The sequence below is a fragment of the Oncorhynchus nerka genome, linkage group LG11, assembly GCF_034236695.1.
Source record: "Oncorhynchus nerka isolate Pitt River linkage group LG11, Oner_Uvic_2.0, whole genome shotgun sequence".
NCBI lineage: Eukaryota > Metazoa > Chordata > Actinopteri > Salmoniformes > Salmonidae > Oncorhynchus > Oncorhynchus nerka.
This window is the reverse complement of record NC_088406.1, coordinates 34,057,372-34,082,302: the sequence shown is the minus strand read 5'-3', so window position 1 is coordinate 34,082,302 and position 24,931 is coordinate 34,057,372. Positions and strand designations below refer to the sequence as shown.

The 24,931-nt window shown below is 47.2% G+C and overlaps 1 protein-coding gene across 1 annotated transcript in view; it reads right to left on the bottom strand.

Moving 5' to 3' along the window:
* LOC115125948 (reticulon-4 receptor-like 1) overlaps positions 1-24,432 on the bottom strand; it is a 296,340-nt gene extending 271,908 nt beyond the window's left edge. Inside the window, exon 1 of the mRNA XM_065024445.1 lies at positions 23,564-24,432. Within this exon, the coding sequence (XP_064880517.1) occupies positions 23,564-23,576 (13 nt within the window). The 5' untranslated portion in view covers positions 23,577-24,432. The remainder of the gene's footprint in view (positions 1-23,563) is intronic.
* Between the last annotated feature and the right edge of the window lie 499 nt (positions 24,433-24,931).

Genomic DNA, 24,931 nt, shown 5'->3' with positions numbered 1-24,931 from the left:
CATAGTGTGATTCACTACATAGTGTGATTCATTACATAGTGTGATTCCCTACATAGTGTGATTCCCTACATAGTGTGATTCCCTACATAGTGTGATTCACTACATAGTGTGATTCATTACATAGTGTGATTCCCTACATAGTGTGATTCCCTACATAGTGTGATTCCCTACATAGTGTGATTCATTACATAGTGTGATTCCCTACATAGTGTGATTCACTACATAGTGTGATTCATTACATAGTGTGATTCCCTACATAGTGTGATTCATTACATAGTGTGATTCCCTACATAGTGTGATTCACTACATAGTGTGATTCATTACATAGTGTGATTCCCTACATAGTGTGATTCACTACATACTGTGATTCACAACATAGTGTGATTCACTACATACTGTGATTCACAACATAGTGTGATTCACTACATAGTGATTCATTACATACTGTGATTCACAAAATATGATTCACTACATAGTGTGATTCACTACATAGTGTGATTCACTACATATGATTCACTACACAGTGTGATTCATTACATAGTGTGATTCATTACATAGTGTGATTCACTACATATTATTCACTACATATGATTCACTATATAGTGTGATTCACTACATAGTGAATAAGGTACCATTTGGGACACATGTATGTATAGCCTTTGGCTCCTGTGATTGGACAGGTCCCACTGATCCTGTGATTGTGGCTGGTATGATTGGCTGGCTCCTACTGATCCTGTGCCACAGGGGGAACATGACTCTGGAGGCTCCATGTGTAGCTAACTCACAGCGACGGTTAACCTCCCGATCCATCAGACCTTAGTAGCAGGCGTGACACAGAGAACCTGCTTCTTCCATTAGAGCTCTGACAGAGCCTAATGCCTGTCCTTGCAGCACTCTCTTCCTCCATCTCTTCTCTCTCTGTGTCTCTCTCTCTTTTGCCATTTCTCGATCTTGCTCTCTCACTCTCTCTCTCAGCTCTCTCTCTCCCTCTCTCTCTCAGCTCTCTCTCTCCCTCTCTCTGTCTCTCAGCTCTCTCTCCCCCTCTCTCTCTCCCTCTCTCTCTCCCTCTCTCTCTCAGCTCTCTCTCCCTCTCTCTTCTCCCTCTCTCTCTCCCTCTCTCTCTCCCTCTCTCTCTCAGCTCTCTCTCTCCCTCTCTCTCTCCCTCTCTCTCTCAGCTCTCTCTCTCCCTCTCTCTCTCCCTCTCTCTCTCAGCTCTCTCTCTCCCTCTCTCTCTCAGCTATTTCTCTCCCTCTCTCTCTCAGCTCTCTATTTCTCCGGTCTGTCCTCTCCACTCCAAACCTGTATTGTTCTATTTTCCTCTACACTGACAATATAGAATGTACACAACGAAACATTACACGAATCCTTTTTGCTACCATCCTCAGAGTGTGCTATTCTTTGTTCCTCCCTCTCTCCTCTCCTCTGTGAGCTGGAGGGAACTAGCACAACACACACGGTGGTATGAACTAGCACAACACACAGGGTGGTATGAACTAACACAACACACAGGGTGGTATGAATCAGCACAACACACAGGGTGGTATGAACTAGCACAACACACAGGGTGGTATGAACTAGCACAACACACAGGGTGGTATGAACTAGCACAACACACAGGGTGGTATGAACTAGCACAACACACAGGGTGGTATGAATCAGCACAACACACAGGGTGGTATGAACTAGCACAACACACAGGGTGGTATGAACTAGCACAACACACAAGGTGGTATGAACTAGCACAACACACAGGGTGGTATGAACTAGCACAACACACAGGGTGGTATGAATCAGCACAACACACAGGGTGGTATGAATCAGCACAACACACAAGGTGGTATGAACTAGCACAACACACAGGGTGGTATGAACTAGCACAACACACAGGGTGGTATGAATCAGCACAACACACAGGGTGGTATGAACTAGCACAACACACAGGGTGGTATGAACTAGCACAACACACAGGGTGGTATGAACTAGCACAACACACAGGGTGGTATGAATCAGCACAACACACAGGGCGGTAGAAATCAGCACAACACACAGGGTGGTATGAATCAGCACAACACACAGGGCGGTATGAATCAGCACAACACACAGGGCGGTATGAATCAGCACAACACACAGGGTGGTATGAATCAGCACAACACACAGGGTGGTATGAACTAGCACAACACACAGGGTGGTATGAATCAGCACAACACACAGGGTGGTATCAGCACAACACACAGGGTGGTATGAACTAGCACAACACACAGGGTGGTATGAACTAGCACAACACACAGGGTGGTATGAATCAGCACAACACACAGGGCGGTATGAATCAGCACAACACACAGGGTGGTATGAATCAGCACAACACACAGGGTGGTATGAATCAGCACAACACACAGGGTGGTATGAACTAGCACAACACACAGGGTGGTATGAACTAGCACAACACACAGGATGGTATGAATCAGCACAACACACAGGGTGGTATCAGCACAACACACAGGGTGGTATGAACTAGCACAACACACAGGGTGGTATGAACTAGCACAACACACAGGGTGGTATGAATCAGCACAACACACAGGGCGGTATGAATCAGCACAACACACAGGGTGGTATGAATCAGCACAACACACAGGGTGGTATGAATCAGCACAACACACAGGGTGGTATGAACTAGCACAACACACAGGGTGGTATGAACTAGCACAACACACAGGGTGGTATGAACTAGCACAACACACAGGGTGGTATGAACTAGCACAACACACAGGGTGGTATGAATCAGCACAACACACAGGGCGGTAGAAATCAGCACAACACACAGGGTGGTATGAATCAGCACAACACACAGGGCGGTATGAATCAGCACAACACACAGGGCGGTATGAATCAGCACAACACACAGGGCGGTATGAATCAGCACAACACACAGGGTGGTATGAATCAGCACAACACACAGGGTGGTATGAACTAGCACAACACACAGGGTGGTATGAATCAGCACAACACACAGGGTGGTATCAGCACAACACACAGGGTGGTATGAACTAGCACAACACACAGGGTGGTATGAACTAGCACAACACACAGGGTGGTATGAATCAGCACAACACACAGGGCGGTATGAATCAGCACAACACACAGGGTGGTATGAATCAGCACAACACACAGGGTGGTATGAATCAGCACAACACACAGGGTGGTATGAACGAGCACAACACACAGGGTGGTATGAATCAGCACAACACACAGGATGGTATGAATCAGCACAACACACAGGGTGGTATCAGCACAACACACAGGGTGGTATGAACTAGCACAACACACAGGGTGGTATGAACTAGCACAACACACAGGGTGGTATGAATCAGCACAACACACAGGGCGGTATGAGAATCAGCACAACACACAGGATGGTATGAATCAGCACAACACACAGGGTGGTATCAGCACAACACACAGGGTGGTATGAACTAGCACAACACACAGGGTGGTATGAACTAGCACAACACACAGGGTGGTATGAACTAGCACAACACACAGGGTGGTATGAACTAGCACAACACACAGGGTGGTATGAATCAGCACAACACACAAGGTGGTATGAACTAGCACAACACACAGGGTGGTATGAACTAGCACAACACACAGGGTGGTATGAACTAGCACAACACACAGGGTGGTATGAACTAGCACAACACACAGGGTGGTATGAATCAGCACAACACACAGGGTGGTATGAAGCAGCACAACACACAGGGTGGTATGAATCAGCACAACACACAGGGTGGTATGAATCAGCACAACACACAGGGTGGTATGAACTAGCACAACACACAGGGCGGTATGAATCAGCACAACACACAGGGCGGTATGAATCAGCACAACACACAGGGTGGTATCAGCACAACACACAGGGTGGTATGAACTAGCACAACACAGGGTGGTATGAACTAGCACAACACACAGGGCGGTATGAATCAGCACAACACACAGGGTGGTATGAACTAGCACAACACACAGGGTGGTATCAGCAAAACACACAGGGTGGTATGAATCAGCACAACACACAGGGCGGTATTAGCACAACACACAGGGTGGTATGAATCAGCACAACACACAGGGTGGTATCAGCACAACACACAGGGCGGTATTAGCACAACACACAGGGCGGTATGAATCAGCACAACACACAGGGTGGTATCAGCACAACACACAGGGCGGTATGAATCAGCACAACACACAGGGTGGTATGAATCAGCTGTCTAGTATGAACTAGCACAACACACAGGGCGGTATGAATCAGCACAACACACAGGGCGGTATGAATCAGCACAACACACAGGGTGGTATGAACTAGCACAACACACAGGGCGGTATGAATCAGCACAACACACAGGGTGGTATGAACTAGCACAACACACAGGGTGGTATGAACTAGCACAACACACAGGGTGGTATGAACTAGCACAACACACAGGGCGGTATGAATCAGCACAACACACAGGGCGGTATGAATCAGCACAACACACAGGGCGGTATCAATCAGCACAACACACAGGGCGGTATCAATCAGCACAACACACAGGGCGGTATGAATCAGCACAACACACAGGGCGGTATGAATCAGCACAACACACAGGGTGGTATGAATCAGCACAACACACAGGGTGGTATCAGCACAACACACAGGGTGGTATGAATCAGCACAACACACAGGGTGGTATGAATCAGCACAACACACAGGGTGGTATGAACTAGCACAACACACAGGGCGGTATGAATCAGCACAACACACAGGGCGGTATGAATCAGCACAACACACAGGGTGGTATGAATCAGCACAACACACAGGGCGGTATGAATCAGCACAACACACAGGGCGGTATGAATCAGCACAACACACAGGGCGGTATCAATCAGCACAACACACAGGGTGGTATGAATCAGCACAACACACAGGGCGGTATCAATCAGCACAACACACAGGGCGGTATGAATCAGCACAACACACAGGGTGGTATGAATCAGCACAACACACAGGGTGGTATGAATCAGCACAACACACAGGGTGGTATCAGCACAACACACAGGGTGGTATGAATCAGCACAACACACAGGGTGGTATGAATCAGCACAACACACAGGGTGGTATGAATCAGCACAACACACAGGGTGGTATGAATCAGCACAACACACAGGGTGGTATGAATCAGCACAACACACAGGGTGGTATGAATCAGCACAACACACAGGGTGGTATGAATCAGCACAACACACAGGGTGGTATGAATCAGCACAACACACAGGGTGGTATGAATCAGCACAACACACAGGGCGGTATGAATCAGCACAACACACAGGGTGGTATGAATCAGCACAGGGTGGTATGAATCAGCACAACACACAGGGTGGTATGAATCAGCACAACACACAGGGTGGTATGAATCAGCACAACACACAGGGTGGTATGAATCAGCACAACACACAGGGTGGTATGAATCAGCACAACACACAGGGTGGTATGAATCAGCACAACACACAGGGTGGTATGAATCAGCACAACACACAGGGTGGTATGAATCAGCACAACACACAGGGTGGTATGAATCAGCACAACACACAGGGTGGTATGAATCAGCACAACACACAGGGTGGTATGAATCAGCACAACACACAGGGTGGTATGAATCAGCACAACACACAGGGTGGTATGAATCAGCACAACACACAGGGCGGTATGAATCAGCACAACACACAGGGTGGTATGAATCAGCACTACACACAGGGCGGTATGAATCAGCACAACACACAGGGCGGTATGAATCAGCACAACACACAGGGCGGTATAAATCAGCACAACACACAGGGCGGTATGAATCAGCACAACACACAGGGCGGTATGAATCAGCACAACACACAGGGTGGTATGAATCAGCACAACACACAGGGTGGTATGAATCAGCACAACACACAGGGTGGTATGAACTAGCACAACACACAGGGTGGTATCAGCACAACAAACAGGGTGGTATGAACCACACTACACAGGGTGGTATGAATCAGCACAACACACAGGGTGGTATGAACCACACTACACAGGGCGGTATGAATCAGCACAACACACAGGGCGGTATGAATCAGCACAACACACAGGGCGGTATGAATCAGCACAACACACAGGGCGGTATGAATCAGCACAACACACAGGGTGGTATGAACTAGCACAACACACAGGGTGGTATCAGCACAACAAACAGGGTGGTATGAACCACACTACACAGGGTGGTATGAATCAGCACAACACACCAGGTGGTATGAACCACACTACACAGGGTGGTATGAACCACACTACACAGGGTGGTATGAACCACACTACACAGGGTGGTATGAATCAGCACAACACACCAGGTGGTATGAACCACACTACACAGGGTGGTATGAACCACACTACACAGGGTGGTATGAACCACACTACACAGGGTGGTATGAACCACACTACACAGGGTGGTATGAACCACACTACACAGGGTGGTATGAACCACACTACACAGGGTGGTATGAACCACACTACACAGGGTGGTATGAACCACAACACAGACACTCATAGATGAAACAAAGGCTCATATTAAGGTCTTAACATATGAGCGCTCCCCTGGGAATCTAGATGTGTAAATGAGACGATGCTCCAACACCAAGTGCTGCTGTCTTTCTCTGGGCTGTTGTTTTGCTCTTTTAAATAATTGACAAGGCTGTGCTAGTGAAGACAGGGACAAATCTGCTGAACTAACATCTCAGCCATAAGTGCTTGAGCACCAAACTGCTATCAATCCCCCAGCTATATAGAATCGTTAGGGCGCTGACAATTCATAAATCTTATGTAACCCCCACTCGGCTCAGCAATATAACAAGTCCATTCCGTCCACATGTTCTGTTTATTGTTTCTGCGTACGTACAGAGGATGACATCTACCGTATTTGCCCTCTAGATGAAGTTACAAACTGCGCTGTAATGTCAGGCCTGTGAATCACAGCTCAGGACATATTAGCCTGGTTTCTAAAGAGAAGGATCTCTGGTTGTGGCTAACTTCCATGGTGGGAATTAACTAAGAGACTTGCTAACTTCCATGGTGGGAGTTAACTAAGAGACTTGTATTTTAGTCAGAGTTCAAGCTGTTAAAGCGGTCAGCCGTGGCTCTATAGTGACTGTGATCCTATATTGGGGGTGTTGGGGCAGAGCCGTGTAGCAGCAGTGTGTTCTGTCAGACTGTTGACGTCTCTGAGTGCATCCCAAATGGCACCCTACTCCATATACAGTGCACTACCTTTGACCTATGGGACCTGGTCAAAAGTAGTGCACCTTATAGGGAATAGGGTGCCATTTGGGATGCAGCCTCTGTTTCCCCCCTCTCTCCTCTTCTCTCCCCGGGGGGAACAGAGGGCTGTGTGATTGGGGCCTTGACTGGGAGCAGCAGATAGGAGACAGAGACTGTATACTACTGACTATCTATTAGCCTGACACTTGTTTTTTCTCACTTCTCTTTCCCGTTTTTGATTGCAGGCAAGTCGGGATGCAGCCCTCATTTTCAAGGCCCCTGTTGCCAGCATGCTGGCGATATAGATGGGCCGAAGGGATAAAAACAGCTCAGGGCTGATCTCTATTCCCCCCCATTAAAACGGCAACTAAAACCCTGCTACGCGCTAGATTCCCAGAGAAAAATCCATAACTGGTATTTTATGGCCTTTCCATTTCAGATATGCCTTTGCCTTGCTGCCTCTCCTCTAAGACCACAATGCTGTGCTGTCTGTCTGTCACGCCCTGGTCGAAGTATTTTGTGTTTTTCTTCATGTATTTGGTCAGGCCAGGGTGTGACATTGGTTTTTGTATGTGGTGTGTAGCTTAGTGGGATTGTAGCTTAGTGGAGTGTTCTAGGAAAGTCTATGGCTGTCTGAAGTGGTTCTAAATCAGAGGCAGGTGTTTATTGTTGTCTCTGATTGGGAACCATATTTAGGCAGCCATATTCTTTGGTTGTATTGTGGGTGATTGTCCTGAGTATCTTGATGTCCTTGTTTGATGTTAGTTGACACAAGTATAGGCTGTTTTCGTTTCGTTTATTGTTTGTGTTTAGTCGTGTTTACGTTTGTTTAAATAAACATGGATCGCAATCGACACGCTGCAGTTTGGTCCGACTCTCCTTCACCATATGAAAACCGTGACAGAATCACCCACCACAGGACCAAGCAGCGTGTCAACAGGCAGGAGCAGCCCAAAGAGGAGAAGCGCAATAAGGATTTCTGGACATGGGAGGAAATCCTCGATGGGAGAGGACCCTGGGCTAAACCAGGGGAATATCGCCGCCCCAAGGAGGAGCTAGAGGCGGCAAAAGCGGAGAGGCGCTGGTATGAGGAGGCAGCACGGCGACGTGGATGGAAGCCCGGGAATCAGCCCCAAAAATTTCTTGGGGGGGGGCTTACAGGGAGTATGGCTACGCCAGGTAGGAGACCTGCGCAAACTCCCTGTGCTTACCGGGGGCTAGAGAGACCGGGCAGGCACCATGTTATGCAGTGGTGCGCACGGTGTCCCCCGTGCGGGTGCATAGCCCGGTGCGGTATATTCCAGCTCCGCGTATCGGCCGGGCTAGATTGAGCGTCGGGCCAAATGCCATGAAGCCGGCTCTACGCATCTGGTCCCCAGTGCGTCTCCTTGGGCCGGCTTACACGGCACCAGCCTTGCGCTCAGTGTCTCCGGTTCGCCTACATAGTCCAGTGCGGGCTATTCCACCTCGCCGCACTGGCAGGGCGACCGAGAGTATTCAACCAGGTAAGGTTGGGCAGGCTCGGTGCTCAAGAGCTCCAGTGCGCCTGCACGGTCCGGTCTATCCAGTACCACCTCCACACCCCAGCCCTCCGGTAGCAGCTCCCCGCACCAGGCTTCCTGTGCGTGTCCTCGGCCCAGTACCACCAGTGCCAGCACCACGCATCAGGCCTACAGTGCGCCTCGCCTCTCCTGCGCTGTCGGAGTCTCCCGCCTCTCCTGCGCTGTCGGAGTCTCCCGCCTCTCCTGCGCTGTCGGAGTCTCCCGCCTCTCCTGCGCTGTCGGAGTCTCCTGTCTGTTCAGTGCAGCCAGAGCTGCCAGCCTGCATGGAGCAGTCAGAGCTGTCAGCCTGCATGGAGCAGTCAGAGCTGTCAGCCTGCATGGAGCAGTCAGAGCTGTCAGTCTGCATGAAGCAGCCAGAGCTGTCAGTCTACAAGGAGCTGTTAGTCTGCAAGGAGCTGCCAGCCTGCATTGAGCAGCCAGAGCTGCCAGCCTGCATTGAGCAGCCAGAGCTGCCAGCCTGCATGGAGCAGCCAGAGCTGCCAGCCTGCATGGAGCAGCCAGTCTGCAAGGAGCTGCCAGTCTGCAAGGAGCTGCCAGTCTGCACGGAGCCGCCAGAGCTGCTAGTCTGTAAGAAGCCGCCAGAGCTGTCAGCCTACATGGAGCAGCCAGAGCCGCCAGTCAGCATGGAGCAGTCAGAGCCGCCAGTCAGCATGGGTCAGACAGATTCTTCCAGATCTGCCAGTCAGCCAGATTCTTCCAGATCTGCCAGTCAGCCAGAATCTTCCAGATCTGCCAGTCAACCAGGCTCTTCCAGATCTGCCAGTCAGCCAGACTCTTCCAGATCTGCCAGTCAGCCAGGATCTGGTGGATTCATCAACCTGCCTGAGCTTCCTTTCACTCCTGAGCTTCCTTTCACTCCTGAGCTTCCTTTCACTCCTGAGCTTCCTTTCACTCCCGAGCTTCCCCTCAGTCCCGAGCTTCCCCTCAGTCCCGAGCTTCCCCTCAGTCCCGAGCTTTCCCTCAGTCCCGATCTGCTCCTCAGTCTAGTGGGGTTCTGGGTGAGGACTACTAGGCCATGGTTGGTGGCAAGGGTGGACTATCTAGGGACGCAAGGAGAGGGGACTAAGACATTTACTGAGTGGGGTCCACGTCCTGCGCCGGAGCCGCCACCATGGACAGACGCCCACCCGGACCCTCCCTATTGATTTGAGGTGCGTTCGGGAGTCCGCACCTTAGGGGGGGGGGGGGGGGTTCTGTCACGCCCTGGTCGAAGTATTTTGTGTTTTTCTTCATGTATTTGGTCAGGCCAGGGTGTGACATTGGTTTTTGTATGTGGTGTGTAGCTTAGTGGGATTGTAGCTTAGTGGGGTGTTCTAGGAAAGTCTATGGCTGTCTGAAGTGGTTCTAAATCAGAGGCAGGTGTTTATCGTTGTCTCTGATTGGGAACCATATTTAGGCAGCCATATTCTTTGGTTGTATTGTGGGTGATTGTCCTGAGTGTCTTGATGTCGCTCTGGATAAGAGCGTCTGCTAAATGACTTAAATGTAAATGTAAATGTCCTTGTTTGATGTTAGTTGACACAAGTATAGGCTGTTTTCGTTTCGGTTATTGTTTTGTAGTGTTCGTGTTTGTTTAAATAAACATTTACATTTAAGTCATTTAGCAGACGCTCTTATCCAGAGCGACTTACAAATTGGTGCGTTCACCTTATGACATCTAGTGGAACAGCCACTTTACAATAGTGCATCTAAATCTTTTAAGGGGGGGGGGGGGGTGAGAAGGATTACTTCTTCTATCGCAATCGACACGCTGCAGTTTGGTCCGACTCTCCTTCACCATATGAAAACCGTGACACTGTCCATTCAGCACATACACTGAGTGTATGACATAGACTAATCAGGTGAATCCAGGTGAAATCTATGATCCCTTATTGATGTCACCTGTTAAATCCACTTCAATCAGTGTAGATGAAGGGGAGGAGACATGTAGATGAAGGTGAGAAGACAGGTTAAAGAAGGATCTTTAAGCCTTGAGACAATAATAATAAATAATGTGTATGTGTGCCTTTCAAAGGGTGAATGGGCAAGACCAAGGATTGAAGTGCCTTTGAACAGGGTATGGTTTGCCAGGTACCAGTTTGTGTCAAGAACTGCAACACTGTTGGGTTTTTCACACTTAACAGTTTCCCATGTGTCAAGAATTGTCCACCACCCAAAGGACATGACATCCAGCCAACTTACCACAACTGTGGGAAGCATTGGAGTCAACATGGGCCAGTATCCCTGTTGGACACTTTCGACACCTGTTGAATCCATGCCCCGATGAATTGAGACTATTCTGAGGGCAAAAGGGAGTGCTCAACTCAATATTAGGAGGCTGTTCCTAATGTTTTGTACACTCAGTGTATGTTCCCTAGTGATGGCCTTGTATCTAACATAACCCCTATTGACGATATAGCTGGGAGCAAATGGTTATCTTATCTTAACAAGGAAGGCAGCTGTGTCTTTACAATATAGTTTTATCTGCACAGGAAGGTAGCTGTGTCTTTACAATATAGTTGTATCTGCACAGGAAGGTAGCTGTGTCTTTACAATATAGTTGTATCTGCACAGGAAGGTAGCTGTGTCTTTACAATATAGTTGTATCTGCACAGGAAGGCAGCTGTGTCTTTACAAGACAGTTTTATCTGCACAGGAAGGTAGCTGTGTCTTTACAATATAGTTGTATCTGCACAGGAAGGTAGCTGTGTCTTTACAATATAGTTTTATCTGCACAGGAAGGCAGCTGTGTCTTTACAATATAGTTTTATCTGCACAGGAAGGTAGCTGTGTCTTTACAATATAGTTTTATCTGCACAGGAAGGTAGCTGTGTCTTTACAATATAGTTTTATCTGCACAGGAAGGTAGCTGTGTCTTTACAATATAGTTGTATCTGCACAGGAAGGCAGCTGTGTCTTTACAAGACAGTTTTATCTGCACAGGAAGGCAGCTGTGTCTTTACAAGACAGTTTTATCTGCACAGGAAGGCAGCTGTGTCTTTACAATATAGTTGTATCTGCACAGGAAGGTAGCTGTGTCTTTACAAGACAGTTTTATCTGCACAGGAAGGTAGCTGTGTCTTTACAATATAGTTGTATCTGCACAGGAAGGCAGCTGTGTCTTTACAAGACAGTTTTATCTGCACAGGAAGGCAGCTGTGTCTTTACAAGACAGTTTTATCTGCACAGGAAGGCAGCTGTGTCTTTACAATATAGTTGTATCTGCACAGGAAGGTAGCTGTGTCTTTACAAGACAGTTTTATCTGCACAGGAAGGTAGCTGTGTCTTTACAAGACAGTTTTATCTGCACAGGAAGGTAGCTGTGTCTTTACAAGACAGTTTTATCTGCACAGGAAGGTAGCTGTGTCTTTACAAGACAGTTTTATCTGCACAGGAAGGTAGCTGTGTCTTTACAATATAGTTTTATCTGCACAGGAAGGTAGCTGTGTCTTTACAATATAGTTTTATCTGCACAGGAAGGTAGCTGTGTCTTTACAATATAGTTGTATCTGCACAGGAAGGTAGCTGTGTCTTTACAAGACAGTTTTATCTGCACAGGAAGGTAGCTGTGTCTTTACAAGACAGTTTTATCTGCACAGGAAGGTAGCTGTGTCTTTACAAGATAGTTTTATGTGCACAGGGAGGTAGCTGTGTCTTTACAATATAGTTTTATCTGCACAGGAAGGCAGCTGTGTCTTTACAATATAGTTGTATCTGCACAGGAAGGTAGCTGTGTCTTTACAAGAGAGTAGCCCTGGCCTGGCACACTGGAAGGCAATTCATTATAATCCACAATGGCTGCCTTAGGATTTAGGTGATTGGAATGTAAAACAGTTCGATTACTACGGTACTCCTCTCTCTCATCCACACTACAGCAGGGGTCTTCCTTGACACACCTTTAACCCCACAGAGAGAGAGAGAGAGAGAGAGAGAGTAGCATCATCAGTACAGGGGTCAGGGTATGCGGCATGATACATCACTCGTACAGCTACTACTCACCCATAGTCTGACTGCACCAGGCATCCTGCCACTACCCCCCCCCCCCCATAGTCTGACTGCACCAGGCATCCCAGCCACTACCCCCCCATAGTCTGACTGCACCAGGCATCCCAGCCACATCCCGCTCAGCCACATCTCAGGTAGGCCATCTCAGCCACATCTCAGGTAGGCCATCTCAGCCTATCCCATCTCAGCCACATCCTAGCCTATCCCAGCCACATCCACATCCCGCTCAGCCACATCTCAGGTAGGCCATCTCAGCCACATCTCAGGTAGGCCATCTCAGCCTATCCCATCTCAGCCACATCCTAGCCTATCCCAGCCACATCCCGCTCAGCCACATCTCAGGTAGGCCATCTCAGCCACATCTCAGGTAGGCCATCTCAGCCTATCCCATCTCAGCCACATCCTAGCCTATCCCAGCCACATCCACATCCCGCTCAGCCACATCTCAGGTAGGCCATCTCAGCCACATCTCAGGTAGGCCATCTCAACCACATCTCAGGTAGGCCATCTCAACCACATCTCAGGTAGGCCATCTCAGCCAAATCCCAGGTAGGCCATCTCAGCCAAATCCCAGGTAGGCCATCTCAGCCACATCTCAGGTAGGCCATCTCAGCCTATCCCATCTCAGCCACATCCCGCTCAGCCACATCTCAGGTAGGCCATCTCAGCCACATCCTAGCCTATCCCAGCCACATCCCGCTCAGCCACATCTCAGGTAGGCCATCTCAGCCACATCTCAGGTAGGCCATCTCAGCCACATCCTAGCCTATCCCAGCCACATCCCGCTCAGCCACATCTCAGGTAGGCCATCTCAGCCTATCCCATATCAGCCACATCCTAGCCTATCCCAGCCACATCCCGCTCAGCCACATCTCAGGTAGGCCATCTCAGCCTATCCCATCCTAGCCTATCCCAGCCACATCCCGCTCAGCCACATCTCAGGTAGGCCATCTCAGCCACATCTCAGGTAGGCCATCTCAACCACATCTCAGGTAGGCCATCTCAACCACATCTCAGGTAGGCCATCTCAGCCACATCCCAGGTAGGCCATCTCAGCCACATCCCAGCCTATCTCAGCCACATCCCAGCCTATCCCAGCCTATCTCAGCCACATCCCAGCCTATCTCAGCCACATCCCAGTCTGTCCCAGCCTATCTCAGCCACATCCCAGCCTATCCCAGCCACATCCCAGCCTATCTCAGCCACATCCCAGTCTGTCCCAGCCTATCTCAGCCACATCCCAGCCTATCTCAGCCACATCCCAGCCTATCCCAGCCACATCCCAGCCTATCCCAGCCTATCTCAGCCACATCCCAGCCTATCTCAGCCACATCCCAGCCTATCCCAGCCTATCTCAGCCACATCCCAGCCTATCCCAGCCACATCCCAGCCTATCCCAGCCTATCTCAGCCACATCCTAGCCTATCTCAGCCACATCCCAGCCTATCCCAGCCTATCCCAGCCACATCCCAGCCACATCCCAGCCTATCTCAGCCACATCCCAGCCTATCTCAGCCACATCCCAGCCTATCTCAGCCACATCCCAGCCACATCCCAGCCTATCCCAGCCACATCCCAGCCTATCCCAGCCACATCCCAGCCCATCCCAGCCTATCCCAGCCACATCCCAGCCTATCCCAGCCATGGCTCCTGTGTTCTTCACCAAGTACAGGCCTAATTCACACCCTTATCTTCAGCTGCACAAAACAGCACCTGGCACCTCCATTGTGTGTGTGTGCTGCCCAGTGTTGGCGAAGCCAAGGTCTTAATCAACCACTCTCAAACAGGCGCCTATTGGACCAATGTTAGTGCCTGCCAGCACTGAAGAGCAAGGCTTGTTGGAAGAGGAAATCATGGGCAAATGTCAAGGACCCAATTCTCATTCAGAGTACACACGCATGCAGAGAGTCTCTGTGCCAGAAATAGATTTAACGTCAATGTTGGATTACTTAAAAGCACATTGAGATGTGCTCGAAGCTAGCAACCCACATTCTGTGTGATACCGGGCAGATGTGAGAATATGTGTAGAGGTCAATTAAGATAGGTAATTCCATGTCGTTCTGTCTCCATAGTCTGAGCTTTGTTAAGGTCAACAAAGACATTGTGCTAAATTACTGAATCTAAAACCTGCTTTAAAACAATTGGGGGGATTTAAATACAGGAAAGATTTGGGATTAGAGAGAACAGACTGGTCCATATTCTGTAATGACTACTATTCCATCAGCCACAATGCCCTGTCCTTAACATACGACTGATTCCTCTCCCTAGTTAACGCTCTGATGTACAACTACAAACAATCCACTTGTCCTCCTCAAGCCATTATGCAAGACAGCATCTGGAGCCAGTATCTCATCATTCCTCATTCCAAATATGAACCACTTGTCCTCCTCAAGCCATTATGCAAGACAGCATCTGGAGCCAGTATCTCATCATTCCTCATTCCAAATATGAACCACTTGTCCTCCTCGAGCCATTATGCAAGACAGCATCTGGAGCCAGTATCTCATCATTCCTCATTCCAAATATGAACCACTTGTCCTCCTCAAGCCATTATGCAAGACAGCATCTGGAGCCAGTATCTCATCATTCCTCATTCCAAATATGAACCACTTGTCCTCCTCAAGCCATTATGCAAGACAGCATCTGGAGCCAGTATCTCATCATTCCTCATTCCAAATATGAACCACTTGAAGAAAACACTTTCTGCTGCAGTCCAAGAACATTCATTCTGTTCTGTACCTGAGATCAAACCACACTCTCTTTAATCAAACCCGACAACTCATTACGTTTTAGTCATAGAACCGGACAAGAGCCCAAACAAGATTCAGATTGGTATCTCACAACTAATGATCTCTAGTAATTTTGGTGCCCATTCTCCTAGTTGGAAGCTTGAGTGGGAGTGCGTGTGGAGAGAGAGAGAGAGAGAGTGCTGTATAACAGCAGTATGATAAGCCACTCCGTGAATACATTACAGCAGCACTGTTAGTCTGCACAGGCTGGGGCCTTTCGTTAAGCTGAACACCCACCGGCCCCTCACAGCCACAGCCGAGGCCCCCACAGCCACAGCCGAGGCCTCCACAGCCAGAGCCGGGGCCCCCACAGAGGTAAGAACACATATAACACTCCTCCTAACATATTCACACCGCACTTTACAGCCACTCAGACTCAGACGGGCCTGTCACAGCACCCTGCCTTATTAAGGGAAGGGAAGTACGGGGGAGACGAGAGCTATTTGAGTTAGAGAGTAGGAGGTGGGCATAGTCAGAGAGAAGGCTAGGAGAGGAGAGGAGGAGAGGAGAGGAGGAGAGGAGAGAGTAGTTTCTGCATTTAGAAGATTGGTTTGTGTTTTTCATGGTTTGAATTCCCTGCTGACTGTTTTTAATTTAGCCAAGAATCCCAGTATATAAACTATCATTTTGGAGCCATTGTGAAATTGCATTACGGTAGACTACCACTGGAGACTGAATTAGCCCATTGTTTTCAAGTCAACCATCTTGGGATAAATTAGGTTTGAATGTGACATGGATGGAGTGGGAGATTAACTAGGGGCATAATAAACAAGAGGAATCGATGCGAGGAGTCACAATCGGTACTCAGTGAATGTCACATACTGTACGAGATGTGTGTGTGTCAGTGTGTCTGTGTGCATAACTGCATGTGTGTAGTTCGTAATATGTTTGCATTATGTAAGCATTCTGCATGTCTCTATCTTGTCACTATAGGCTTCCAACCCCACAAGGTGAATCCAAACCCCCCACCTCCGCACCTTTCCCTGGTGTTGAGCCTTTTCATCTTGTTGTGGAAGTGCTAACTCTCAATGCCAAAAGGTCAGACAGATGCCCCGGGCCGGAGGGGAGCTGCTGTCCCTGAATCTCTGTCCTCAGCACACAAAGGTGATGTCGCCTGGGGAATATGGCTCAGTACGGGAAGAGCTGTCAAGAGTAACAGGAGAACACCTGGGATTACTGTCAACTGCCTACAAGGCAGTCTCCTCATTTTCCTCTGTCCCTCCCTTCTCTCCCATCTATCTAACTCCCCTCCTCTCCCCTGTCTCAGAACATCTATGGCATGGCCATTTACATTGACCTTTAAACTCCAATTAGCCACTTAATCAGAAATGAATTATGAATATTCCAAAAACCAACCGGGCTTAGGTTGCTTGTCTCTTTCACCTCATTATCATCCGCTAATGCCTGGCCCTGCATCACATTTCCATTACAAAGGCAGGGAAATTATATTTACTGAAGACTCAGGTGAATCTAAAGGGCAAACTGAGATAGGGGAGAATTTTGTAGATTTGTTTTCCACTTCTGCTCCCAGTTAAAATAATACTGTGGATTAAATAATTCCAGAAAACTCTTCAGACTGCATTATCAGGAGAGTGTTTGACTTCATACTGTAGGAAGGGAACGTCCACTTTTGGAAGCCATGCAGAGCCCTCTGCCCTAATCTGGTGTGAAATGGTTGACAGGGAAGCGCGAAAATGGCTTCCGGAGTATCAACAGTTCATTAATACCAGTCAGAGCTGCTATCGTTACACACACACACACACACACACACACACACACACACACACACACACACACACACACACACACACACACACACACAAACGAACTCACACTCTCTCTGTAATTATTTGTCATCCTCTGTTAAGTGTCATGTTGTTGAATAGTGCCAAAGGCTTCCATGGTAACAACATCATGTATCGGCCCTATGATTGGATGAATCTCCTTTTGCTAAAGGAGGTGTTTGGCATGCACTGCCAGCATCAGAGGTGTGTAGGATAGCAGTCTACCGATTGAGCCTCAGCTCTCCAATGAGAGGTAGTGCTCCGTCAACTACCTGAGATGCAGTCTCATATGGACAGGGTCAGATAGACTACATATAGACAAATCCGTCTGCTGGAAAGGTATTGATTGCCCTACCCTGATTTCTATCAGCGGGTATGCTAAAAGGGGAGATTAGAGAATCGATGTGTGTGTATTAGTGTACATGGGCGAATGTGTGCGTCTGTGTGTTTTATTTAGATTTTTGGATTTTATCAACCTTTTAATATCAACCTCATCAACAGAGACAGGAAGAGAGTCTTAAAATATACATTTTTAAACAAGCGTCAGATTAGGATTGGCAACACTGTTCTCACCCTGGATTCACTTTCTGTTTTTCAGGCAGCTTAGAAAGATTTAAGGGATCCCTCTTTATGTTTTTGCTCTACTCTATATTCTCCTCTGTACTCCTCTTTACCCAGCCCTACTGATACCTAGCCCACAACCACAGGAATACTTTGCTTCACAATAAATTGTAATGCAATCATGACAACATGTTAGGAGAATATTATGTTCTATTCAAATGGCCTCTTTAAATATAAGTCACAGAACAAGTTCCCTCATTTGGTCTGGCTGGCTGAATGTTCTCCACACATAAAGTGACAGATGGGTATTTAGAGTCAGATACTGTGCTGTGTAAATCCATGGTGATATCAAATCATTGTTCTGAGGAGGCTTTGCCTCGGGGTACTGTCTATGTGATTTCAGCTCTGGCCAGACTGCTGTTTGTCCTTCAGTGACAATGACAGACATAAATTCCCCCTGACTGTGAGTCTAGACCTCTGCTGAAGGTATCTAGAATGGTGACTGGTGAAGTCTAGGAGATGATATTATCTCTCTAGACAGGGACACATCTCTGGGTGAAAAACCATCTCTGACAGACAGATAGTCATGGAGGGCCTCTTGATGCCTGAGAGGTTGATAGTTGGTTATTTGATCAGCTTGTCTCCCTGGTGCTGCTGAGAGCTGACTGAGTGGGAGCTGTGAGGCTGAGCTGAGTTCCCTAGCACCCACACACTGAACCCTGGGAGTAGGCAGGGCAGGACTGGAGACTGAGAGCTGACTGACTGAGAGCTGACTGAGTGGGAGCTGTGAGGCTGAGCTGAGTTCCCTAGCACCCACACACTGAACCCTGGGAGTAGGCAGGGCAGGACTGGAGACTGAGAGCTGACTGACTGAGAGCTGACTGAGTGGGAGCTGTGAGGCTGAGCTGAGTTCCCTAGCACCCACACACTGAACCCTGGGAGTAGGCAGGGCAGGACTGGAGACTGAGAGCTGACTGACTGAGAGCTGACTGAGTGGGAGCTGTGAGGCTGAGCTGAGTTCCCTAGCACCCACACACTGAACCCTGGGAGTAGGCAGGGCAGGACTGGAGACTGAGAGCTGACTGACTGAGAGCTGACTGAGTGGGAGCTGTGAGGCTGAGCTGAGTTCCCTAGCACCCACACACTGAACCCTGGGAGTAGGCAGGGCATGACTGGAGACTGAGAGCTGACTGACTGAGAGCTGACTGAGTGGGAGCTGTGAGGCTGAGCTGAGTTCCCTAGCACCCACACACTGAACCCTGGGAGTAGGCAGGGCATGACTGGAGACTGAGAGCTGACTGACTGAGAGCTGACTGAGTGGGAGCTGTGAGGCTGAGCTGAGTTCCATAGCACCCACACACTGAACCCTGGGAGTAGGCAGGGCATGACTGGAGACTGAGAGCTGACTGACTGAGAGCTGACTGAGTGGGAGCTGTGAGGCTGAGCTGAGTTCCCTAGCACCCACACACTGAACCCTGGGAGTAGGCAGGGCAGGACTGGAGACTGAGAGCTGACTGACTGGGGCCACATGCGTTTTCCTTAGTCCTTTACATTGTGTTCTACTGGGCTCATTATTGGTATTATCTGTTGTCTCCTCCACCATGCACTGCCTGTACTGGAAAACAACAGGGCCAACTCAATAGGCAATGTGCTACTACTCTGGCACGTAATTAGAGATGATTTACAGAGCGTGATTACTCTATGTTACAGAGTTTGATTGCTCAAACAATTATCTCTGTATATGCTGTGGTGATGGAGCTGAATGATGAAGGAAGAGTTGGGCTTTTGTTTGTCTTAGATGCTGTATTTGAGAGGGATAATTATCACAATTTTCCAATAATTAGCATACATTCAAAAACAGAGTACAGTTAGGCTAGATCTGCAATGTTTTGTACTCTCAAAGTACATTCGTTACGGTATCTGAGTCTGAGCTGTGCTTTATGTTGATGCAGACACATTTCCCAATGAGATATTTTGTAACAACCTTGACAATCTGAATCTGAATGTCTTCTTTATGCAGAGGATGAACACAAATGAAAAGTACAAACTAACATGACTGGGGAAACCTGTGGGTATAGTGAATACAGAATGTCAATGGACAAGAGGGGTGTGTGTGTGTGTGTGTGTGTGTGGTGTGTGTGTGTGTGTGTGTGTGTGTGTGTGTGTGTGTGTGTGTGTGTGTGTGTGTGTGTGTGTGTGTGGATGTAGGTGAGTGGGTGAGATTGGGAATGTGTAGAGACAGGAAAGTCTCAAAATGGCCAAGGAAAGCCTGTATCCAGCCCCCCTATAAGCCTGAGTGACATGCACCAGCAATTATAGCACATCACAGCAGGGTATATACAGTCGACATCACACCTCCCTCTATCTATCGCAGCACTACTCTGACACATCTCCCCAGTGTCTGTTCCATGGATGACTGGGTATGGAGAGAGAGAACGCGAGAGAGAGAGAGAGAGAGGGGGGAGAGAGAGAGAGAGAGAGAGAGAGAGAGAGAGAAAAAAAGAGAGACAGCAAAAGAGAGACAGACAGAAAAAGAGAGACAGCAAAAGAGACAGACAGAAAAAGAGAGACAGAGACAGAAAAAGAGAGAATGAAATAAAGACAGAGAGACAGAAGAAGAGAGACAGAGAGATCAATCCAGAGACAGACAGCGAGAGAGAGACAGGCAGACAGGCAGACAGGCAGACAGACAGACAGACAGACAGACAGACAGACAGACAGACAGACAGACAGACAGACAGAGAGACAGACAGACAGACAGACAGACAGACAGACAGACAGACAGACAGACAGACAGACAGACAGACAGAAAAAGAGAGACAGAGAGATAGAGACAGAGACGGAGAAGACAGACAGCGAGAGATGGTATAACCTGAATAGTAATCAGAACCCACCAGCTGCGACACTGCAACCCAGGGAAGCAGGGAGGGTAACAGACCACTAGCACTGAGCAAGAGGGCCACACACACAGGGATTAGTAATAGGGACAGAAACCAAAAACAGGGACAGCAGACTCAGACACACATGCTGTTCACACATAGATAGGACTGGCATGGCACACCTGCATCACTTTGCATACATAGATAATGTACTACACATCTAGACAGAGAACATTTCCACATCATGTCGGCTTATTGACCAGATTTACTTTGGATTCCATACAACATCAACAAAACTCAGATCAGGTTGGTAGGCTTACTACTCTGGTGCAGCTACATACAAATCATCAATTGGTTGAAAAAAGGTGTGAAATGCCAATACCCATGATGCCCTGTTCAGGTCCAGTCCATTACTTGGCAGTCAGTATCATAAGGCCATCCTTATCTTGTCTCGTTAACTCAACTATTGGAACATAAGCCAGGGATTCTGAGGCTAATCACATGGTAATAGTTACACAGCTAGTCACAACTTCTCGTCAACCTGAGGAGTGTTTCTGCTGTCATCGTGTCACTCCACACAGTTACTCACTTTGAATGGGAAATGTGTCACACACCAAATGTCAGGCCGGATGCATCAGCCAGGCTCCCCACAATGTGTTGTTCCAGGCACATATCTCAAACCCACCAAAGAACCTCTGAATTGTTCCCGTAAAAGCTGACTGATGCCTCATCAACAGTCTATTCTGACTGGGGGGGATTTTGGCATACTATGAAATCTATATTTTTTCCATTAACTTTCATGACACATCATCCCCCAAACCCAATATCAAATCACAGTAGTTTACATGACTTCAAAAGCAAGAAAGCATATTCAAGAGTCATTATTTAAATTGTCATTACATTTTATTGCAAATGTACATTTGCAATAAAATAATTGTATGTTTCTTGGCCAAACTATCTTGGTCATTCTTGTAAAGTATTAATGCCATGCGTGTTATGTGAAGTGTTTTCATTGTGGGTTGGTATCCTGCACAGCAAATACACCTGTAAAGTGTACCACAGTAATAGCCACCCAATGACCATGAGAAGCATTTACATGACCATGAAAACTAAACCTGACAGACAGTATGCCGAGTGGCCTGGTGTTCAGTCATACATTATACACTAAAACACTGTTCTAACTTACTCAGAGTTAAACTACATATGTAGGATCTTAATTTGATCACCCTGTTGCAGGATAACTGATAAATGTAAAACTTGTGTTGTATTTGAGGTTCAAAAAGGCTTCTGAAGTTTGTAATTTTCCCTTTGAAATGTGACTTGATTTTCACTTACGAAAAATGTCCATGAATAATAATCCACATAATAATTCACATTTTCTGTTGCTACAGGATTATTTTCCTGTAGAAAACTGACTCAAATGAAGATCCCACATCTGTAGCCTCCTGTTTTGTGTGGATGGGGTACTCCATCTCCAGACTCAACAGTGAGTTCCTAGCTAATCTGTTGCTAAGAGTCTTCAGTTCATGATAATGGTCAGGGTACTTGAAGCACAGACATTTGAGATGTCACATCTCCAACCCTGGATCAATAATCAATCTGATGATGACTGTCAGGGAGAGCTACAGTGGTGCTGAATGCATTAATAGAGGAGTTGAGAACAATGCATAGGCAGTGACACATAGTTGAAAGCCAAACAGTGGCCTTTATTGATGCTGGGTGAAATGAGGGGCACCATTTTGTCAGAAGTATAATGAAGAAAGATTGTAGAAATGATCTTTCTTCAAATGCATAATGTTCATATTGAAACAATCAAAGGAGTCAAATGATCAAGAGAGCAAATCATCAGAAAGATTACATCAAAACTAACAGACCAATTACAATGGTATTACTATGGCATTAACATTGCTTTGTCCATTGCTACTCATTGCAACAAATTCAATGAGAATATGGAAATTGCGTGCGTGTGTGTGTGTGTTGAATGACAGGGGGATAGACAGAGTTCAATTTGTGTGCATGTGTGGTCAGGAGTGGTTCAGGTCGTGACATTGTCAGCATAACTTAATGTTTGAATTCTATGTAGTCCTCAATCACTATATAAAGTCAGGAGTGACTGTCAATGTAAGAGGAAAATATTTGTTCTGCTTACTGACCACCAAAAAATACCCTCCATGAAGCCATATGCAGTGCCTGTCTTGTCCATATCACCTAGCCAGCCCTAGATCAATGCCAAAGAATGCAATAACCAGAGCGCACATAATGCTTATCCGAGAGACAGAGACCCGGCACAACTCATAAACTGCACTGCGGCATCAGCCGTTAATATCAAGTATAGTATTCGTGATAGGCTATGTCTGAATATTTCATTCCTGCCAGGCTCGCGCACACCGGGCTTAATGTTATGCAAATCTGGAAACCAAGTCGTCGTCGCAATAAATTGTCACGTTCTCGCTCAATACCTGCAAGAATCATTAGCCTACCACGCTGGTGTATCATCATAACATATTTTTCATCACCGATAGCAGCAGACATGATAACACCTGGTAAACAACTAAGCATTTGCGCACTGTTCAGTGGAGGAAAATGGATGGTGAATTTAAGGAACAAGCACAGGGTGTTGTTGGCACAATAATAACTCATTTCTGCCAGTCGGATTGATGATGATGATGAAAAGTTCAAGCACACTTACCCCCTTTGAACATGGTGGAAGATTTATGTCGTCCTCAGTCTTTTGAAAATCATCTATTCTTGTATTCCAGACTAAACGTGCGCTCTCTAGTTTCGAAGTTATGAAAATAAAAGTTTAAAATGTTTATTTGTTTTATGATGGGTCTAATGTAGCTCCTCTTGTCGCCGTGCCGTCCAGCCAAAACATTCAGTTGTGATGTATAAAATTGTCAACGAACGTTAGTCTCCTCTCATCCCGTTGAGTAGGCTGGTCTATGGGACGGACCTTTTCAAGCAGGATTTGGAAAATACGCAAGGGTAACGTTACGCATTGCGAAGAAATGCATTGAAAATGTCCTTTCAAAAGCTAAATAACTCTGGTGTTCGGCTTGTGAGATGCCCCTTACAGATCGTTTCAACCCTTGATAACCATCATTTTTACACTCACTTTAAATGAACGCAAAACATCTATCACCATGTTTTGGGCAAAACGACTGTGCTCACAGCCTCCAAATATAGAGTTAATAATTTTAAAAGGGCAATCTAAATTACTTCTCGAACGAAGTCAGATGGATCATATCATATTCGTTCAAATCTTTCATTAACAGAAGTTATTTAGATTCACATTTCGTCTCTGAAGTCGGATTAGGCGCTGGGTCCTCAAATCCTGATTAAAAACGTGGACTTTGATGAGTTTCGTTCCGTATAAATCCCTCCAATAATATATTCCCGCGCTTTCCCGTAGTGTTTGGGAGCTGCAGTAAAATTCCTGCCGGTCTCCGGTCTTATCTGTGAGGACCTTTCAATTTACGCCTCTTCCTCAGAGAATGCAGACTTTCGCCATTCTGCGCTCAATGTAGACTAAAGAAAGTAGAGCTGTGGGTCCACTCTGGCTCATCACTGCACCCTCTCGGTCCGTCTCTATGTAGGCTCGTTCCGTTATCTACGGTGTCTGCTGGCAAAGTCTGAATGTTCAGCACTCCACTTGAAGGGAAAACATGACAAATATCCTATTATTACATACATTCCAATTTCGTGTTTAGAGGGCAATGTCATTCACATAAATGAACAGTGTCAAATAAAACACACAATAACTGTGATGTAACTCAATTGAATAACTTATTTTCTTCAAATCTGTTAGCCTAATCAGTAAGATCCTTCATTTGCTGCAGGCTCTGAGAGATGGTGGAATTTGGTTTAGAAATATGGCCATGGCCACTAGTGTGCCAATTCCTTGGCCATCTCTCTCTCTCTTTCAGGGAAACATTTGTAGTTCCGTTTATAAGTTTTTATATTTTGGTAAGAGCACAGTGTAGACCTACCCTTTAATGATGTTGGCTGTTTATCTGTCACCCAATTGGCCCAGAGCGCACTAGCCCTAAATCAGATA